Source organism: Ricinus communis, chromosome 3 (genome assembly GCF_019578655.1).
Source record: "Ricinus communis isolate WT05 ecotype wild-type chromosome 3, ASM1957865v1, whole genome shotgun sequence".
Classification (NCBI taxonomy): domain Eukaryota; kingdom Viridiplantae; phylum Streptophyta; class Magnoliopsida; order Malpighiales; family Euphorbiaceae; genus Ricinus; species Ricinus communis.
The window spans coordinates 15,498,044-15,504,679 of NC_063258.1; the positions used below are offsets into that span (position 1 = coordinate 15,498,044).

Genomic DNA, 6,636 nt, shown 5'->3' on the forward strand with positions numbered 1-6,636 from the left:
AACCATTAAAGGACTTTTAAAGCTTCTTGGCCCTTGACCTTATAATTGGACTTTGTGGCACACTTAATGATCCTTCCTTGATTCTTTCTTGTTGCCCTTGTCATCAAGCCCAACGAAATCAACACCTTTAAGCCTTGGACGATCTATATCATTCCTTCCTTATTTAGGATGATTCGTCCTTGAATCAAACTCATCACCTACATCAAAAGGACTCAAATCAGCAACATTAAATGTGCCACTCACATTATACTTACCTTGTAAATCAACTTTCTAAGTATTGTCGTTGATCCTCTCAAGTACTTGAAATGGTCCATCATCCCTTGGACTTAGCTTTGGCTTTCTTTGATTTGGAAACCTTTCCTTGTGAGAATGCAACCAAACCCTGGTTCTAATCACCAGGTTGGAACACCATTGGCCTTCTTCCTTTGTTAACCCTTTTGGCTACTCTAGTATTTTGCTTCTCAATCCTAGTCTTTTAACCAAATCTGCCTTAAAAGAACCATTAACACTAACAAGCTTGTTAAGAGGAAAAGGAACTATATCAATAAAAGTCAATGGAATAAAACCATAAACAATTTTAAATGGAGAACAATGTGTAGTCCTATAGACAACCCTACTATATGCAAACTCCAAATATGGCAAAAGATCCTACCAAGATTGAAAATTCCTAGAAATTAAAGAATGAAGCAGTTGAATCAAGGTTCTATTAACAACTTCGATTTGTCCATATGTTTATCAATGGCAAGTAGTAAAAAATAATAATGCCTAACTTACCCCATAACACATGCCAAATTGACTTAAGAATTTAACATCCCTATCACTTACAATGGTTCTTGGAACTCCATGCAATCCCAAACTTCCCTAAGAAGCAATTCAACAATGTAAGTAGCATCATCTGTTTTATGGAATGGTATAAAGTGAGCCATCTTACTAAATCGATCCACAAAAACAAATCTACTATGTCGGCCCTTCCTAGTCCTAGGCAATCCACGTACAAAATTCACAGATAAATCTGTACAAGGAACATTAGGAATACGCAAAGGAGTATATAACCCATGGGGTTGCAATTTAGACTTAGCCTTTAAACATATAATGCATCGACCACACACCTTATTCACATCATGTTTCATGCAACGCGAAAATAAATGTTCAATTAGTATGTCATAAGTCTTATGCACCCTAAAATGACCGATTAAACCGCCCTCATATGGCTCTTTAACAAGTATCTCATGCAAAGAGCAACTAAAAATGCATAGGCGATTCTTTTTGTAAAGATATCCATCAAATACATAGAAATCATTAAAGGCAGCCCCATTAGCACAAGTATTAAACACATTACCAAAGGCATTGTAATTCAAATACAACTCCTTAATAAACTTAAAAGCCAACAATTTAGAATTAAGAGTATTAAGCAAAGCATACCTTAGGGATAATACATCAGCAACCACATTCTCTTTACTTTTCTTATACTTGATCATATATAGGAATATCTTAATAAAATCTATCCACTTTGCATGTCTTTGGTTCAACTTGTCTTGCCCCTTGAGATCCTTCAAACTCTCATGATTTGTATGTATGACAAACTCCTTAGGCTACAGGTAGTGTTGCCATGTACGCAAAGCACGAACCAAAGCATAGAGTTCTTTGTCATATGTTGGGTATCGAAGTGCTGCACCATTTAGCTTTTCACTAAAATAGCAAATTGGGCTTTGTTCTTGCATCAAAACAGCCCCAACACTAATGCATGTGCGTAGGGTCTTTGTTCTTGCATCATATTCAACCTTAAAGGTTTTGTCAAAGTTAGGTAAAATCAGCAAAGAAGCATTACACAATCTATCTTATAGCAAATTAAAAGCATTTTCTTATGCATCACCCTAACTGAACCAAATATTCTTCTTGATAATCTCATTCAATGGTGCGCCAATGCTACTAAAGTCCCTAGTGTACCTTATATAAAAACTAGTAACACCATAAAAACTCCTAACTTGGCTAATGTTGGTAGGTGTCGGTAATTCCTTAATTGCTTGCACCTTTTCCTCATCAACATCTAGACCTTTAGAATTAACAACAAAACCTAAAAATATGACTCTGTCCATGCAAAAACTACACTTCTTTTTACAAAACAATTTTTCTCTTCTAAGAACATCTAAGAACCTATGCACAGGCATAACAGGATCATCAAAAGACAGAATATATTAGAATATCATCAAAATATACAACTACAATTTACCATGAAATTCACGCAATACATGGTTCATTAACCTCATGAAAGTGTTAAATGTATTAATAAGCCCAAATGGCATTACAAGCCTCTCATACAGACCATACTTAGTTTTAAATGATGTTTTCAACTCATCCCTAACTTTCATGAGAATTTGATAATATTCGAAATGCAAGCCAATCTTAGTAAAGTAACCCGCACCATGCAACTCATCAAGCATATCATCTAACCTAGGGATAGGATGCCGATACTTTACCATTATTTTATTAATTGCACGGTAGTCCACATATATTCTCCAAGTGCAATCCTTTTTCAGAACCAAAATGAGCGAAATAGCATACGGACTTAAGCTCTCTCACACATACCTTTTAGACATCAATTCATCTACTTGCCTTTGAAGCTTCTTTGTCTCCTCTGGATTACTTCTATAGGCTGGTCTATTTAGTATGGCAGCCCCTGGAGTGAAATCTATTTGATGCTTAATCCCTCTTTGAGGTGGTAAACCACTTGGCATCTCCTCGGGAAAGACATCAACAAATTCCTGCAAAAGGTTCACAAATGCACTCGGCACGGACAAACCAAGTTCAGTAGTGTTCAAGTAAACATCATTATAAGTAACTATAAACAACAACTTGGAGTGAAATGCATGTCCTATCTCACTTTCCCTAGCCAAAAAGCTCCCCTTTTTCTTATTTTTCTCTCTAGGCCGAACCTCACTCTCTATTGTACATTTAACACACCTTAACTTTTATCCCTCAATTTTGCTATTTTCACCCTCGCTCATTTCTCTCTCCAATTTTCATTGGTCATCAGACACTTCTTTTCGACAAAGAGATATCAGTGTGACTTTTCTTCCATCTTTAACAGAGTACCTATTAAGGAACCCATCGTGGACAACCCTTCTATCAAAATGCCATGACCTACCAAGCAAGATATGTCCAGCATGCGTTAGCACTACATCACATAGCACTTCATTTGAATACCTCCCAATAGTGAAAGTCACAATAACTTGCTTATTCACTTTTGTCTCACCACAGTTGTTTAACCATAATAGTTTATAAGGTTTTGGATGTGGAATCAGATTCAATCCCAATTGCTAATACAACAAAAATAAAAACTACAAATGATCCTTTAAGATTTCAAGGAGGTCTAATGACAAGATCCAAGTCCAAAAGGATGCAAGAAGCTTTGTTGGGCTTAAATTAAGGATATTTGGAGTGTTCAGACGCAACAAGGCTTAGCCCAAGGCTTAGGATCGCAAAAAGGGACCAAAATCATCAATTTAGTGCAATAAATTTGGGCTAAACTCAAAGGTCCAATAAAATTCATTTGAAGCCTTTTTATTTTCATTTCTATTAGGTTTTCTTAAGTTGGTGTGTGATTAGTTGTCATTTAGAGTTACACAATGGATGCACATAATTAGTTATAATTTGGAGTTACAAAATGGATGCACATGATTAGTTGTCATTTAGGAGTTATAAAATGAGTGACATCAATGTAAAAAAAACCACTTTTAATGAGTTTTAATGAGGATTGAAAACATGGGAAAGCTCAAAAGATATCCATTTAGGGTTCTTTGTCTTGTTTTGGCTATAAATATCAAGCCAAATTCATTTGTAAAAATCAATTGATGAATGATAATTTTTATTTGCTCTTTTGTGAGTGTTTTTGCTTAGTTCTTGCATGAACTTTGAACTTATCAAACTATTTTTAGTTTGCAGCCTTCTCTAACCAAAATCTTGTGTTTGATTTTTAACTTATCAAATCATACTTGGTTTGTGGTGTTTGGAGTTGAATTCAAGTGCTAGTTTCATTATTAGAATTAGATTTCTCTAACTTCACTTGAGGAGATCCTTGGGTTTTAGAATCATCTTGATTGGTGGGTGTTTTTTTGCATTCCATATGTATCATAAGTAAATAGTTATTGGTTTGTGTGGTTGCTAAGATGATGATTTCCTATCATTTGGTATCAGAGCTTGCTTCAAGTTGAGGTTTGCTTATCTTTGTGTTCTGTGTGTTATTGAAGTTTCTCATCTTCTTCACTTTTTTCTTTATTTATGCCGAATTCTTTTTGTTTTAATTTTTTATCCTTCTAAGTACTCTTTCTTTTTAAAGTTTACACCTTTGTGTTCATAAAATAAATTTGTATTGTCCCTTCTTGTTAATATCTTTGTGTTGTTCTTAATTTCTTTTCACTTTTGTTATTATCATAAAAAAATAAAAACAAATCAAAAGATCAAACAAATAGAAGGTCTGAGTGGCATAAAAAACCTATTCTATTGTTGTCTTTCATGAAGAAAAGGTTAAGGCTTAAACTGGTTGACTAATGGAAACAAAGGGTAGGCTTTTGGCTAGATGTGGTGAAATCCTAAGTTGCCCAAATCATCTAATGGTATTCAAAAATTCACGTAACCTTAACAAGCATTACAGAGCAAGTTCTAGAAATGAAATTAAGTACAGCGCACACTCAAACAAGAAAAGTCATGAGCCTAATGTGCAATGGATGCTCAAATTTGGGTTCAAAAACTCACTTTTGAAGTGGCTTAAATGTGCAATTGGTTCCCAGACTTATCAATTGAATCATCACATAAATTGAATATGAAATTGGCATAATCAAAGTTCACAGTCAAAAGTTGTAAATTTTTAAGGAACTCAAGTAACATCGGTTTAACCCGGCCAAATTGACATATTGAATACAGTGAAATTGCTTTCAAGAACAAAAGATAAAGAGGGACAATCAATTACTAGTGTGTGAATTAAGTCATTAATTACGAAAGAATAAACTAAACTTAAATGTCATTAAAAACCTAGGTCCTAACATCCTAAGAATAGTCCATTATCATTACATTAAACAATTAAGGGATATAGCCACAGATACCTACCCCACACTTAAGTATAACACCGTCCACAGTGTTAAAAATTAAAACTGGGTATAGCACATAATTAGCAAATCATAAAAAAATGATGATCATATTAAATGTACATATCAAGAAGGCAAAGCATAATGTTATACTAAAATAACATAACAAGAAAGGAAAATGACAAAAAATAACATAAAATTGAAAATGCAAAAGAAGAAACAAAACTAAAGTAAAATAAAAATAAAGAAGGAAAATAAAAAGGAAAAGGAAAAGAAAAATAACGGAATTCTTTGTTTCACTTCTGGTAGTCTGCTGAAGGCGCATCCCCACTGGTCGGATTTGCTGGAGGGTGAGGAGTAGGGGAAGGCGCTGAAGGAGGGGGCAGCGGCGGTGGCACAGGGACCGTGAAGCAACCTACTAGATCGAACTCCATATCATGTATGAATCACTGATTTTGTGCTTCGATCTCCACCATCATTTGAATCTGCTCCGCTATTAGGTCTGTCTGGGTGGCCTGCCTATCCAGCCCATGCATAAGCTGCTGGAGCATATCATTTAAACCCTGAAACTGTGCCCCTCCTCTTTAAACTGCCCAAACTCCTTTCTTTGTTGCACAAACTCAGTATAGTGCTACTACTGTAAGTTGTAGACTCGATCTAGTCGGTCAGCCAAAGCACTAACATGAGCACTCGATGTCCCTATAGAATAAGAAAAGGAGGCTCCAGATGTAGGCATAAACACTCTAGCTGGGTTAGGAATCCTAACATCTGGAATCTCAGTCGTTAGGTTTTGGGCTCCTCTAGCTGCTACCTCTTTAGCCTCCCTTACTATTGTACTAACAAGCCTGTACTCTTTGCTATATGGGTGTCGAGTACCCATGATCATCTGCATGTTGATCATCTGTCTTATCCCTAGTGGTGTCATATCACCAATCTGTGAAAGCTTTGATAGACAGTCATCCAATACATACAGTCTTTTGGCTAACCTAGTCATATATGGGCCAAAACAGCAGTGCATCTTCTTCTGGGCGTCTACTATGAATGAACGGACTTGACAAGCTAACAAATATACCAAGTAAAGCTTGTTACGATGTTGCATACCCTAGAGGATGAAGACATCAGTCTGTGTGACTGCTCCAAGACTATCTCCCCTGCCTGTGATCGTGTAAGCTAATAAAGTATGGAGATAGCAGAGATGATCCGGAAGGCTAAACGCCTTAGACCTGCTGGGGTAGTATGATTCCGGCCTGAGTACTAATGAATCCCACATAGTGTCGTATGAGATTGGGTTGACATAGATGCATCCCTGATACTCCTCGCCTAAGGTCTCCTACTTAGTCCATAATCCCAACTGCATGCCGAATTGTGGAACTAACATTGAGAATCCCCTTCCCTCAAGTCTAAAGTAATCTGCATTAGATTGACGCCAGTTTGTGATCTGTTGCTACAGAAAGAAGGTGCTGAGGAATTCAATTGTCAGCTCGCAGTAGGTTGGCTCAATGATGTCGAAGAATCATGCGCATGGCAGAGTTTCGAACAGGGCACGCACATCCTA

General features: G+C 36.3%; 1 protein-coding gene across 1 annotated transcript; it reads right to left on the reverse strand.

Annotated features, from left to right (window-relative positions):
- Positions 1-1,592: 1,592 nt before the first annotated feature.
- On the reverse strand, positions 1,593-6,075 carry LOC125369558. The gene is made up of 6 exons (XM_048372331.1): positions 5,764-6,075; positions 3,039-3,317; positions 2,587-2,762; positions 2,263-2,451; positions 2,031-2,154; positions 1,593-1,781 (listed from the first exon to the last, which is right to left on the reverse strand). Exons 1-6 carry the CDS (start codon positions 6,073-6,075, stop codon positions 1,593-1,595), a joined length of 1,269 nt encoding a protein of 422 aa, XP_048228288.1.
- Between the last annotated feature and the right edge of the window lie 561 nt (positions 6,076-6,636).

What these genes read in the sequence shown, in the direction of transcription:
- LOC125369558 (XM_048372331.1), bottom strand. Translation starts at nt 6,075, where the DNA reads ATGACTAGGTTAGCCAAAAGACTGTATGTATTGGATGACTGTCTATCA. An exon ending in ACATTTAACACTTTCATGAG is followed by an intron (nt 2,155 to 2,262) that starts GTTAATGAACCA and finishes GCCTGTGCATAG; the next exon opens with GTTCTTAGATGTTCTTAGAA. An exon ending in TAGATGTTGATGAGGAAAAG is followed by an intron (nt 1,782 to 2,030) that starts GTGCAAGCAATT and finishes AAAACCTTTAAG; the next exon opens with GTTGAATATGATGCAAGAAC.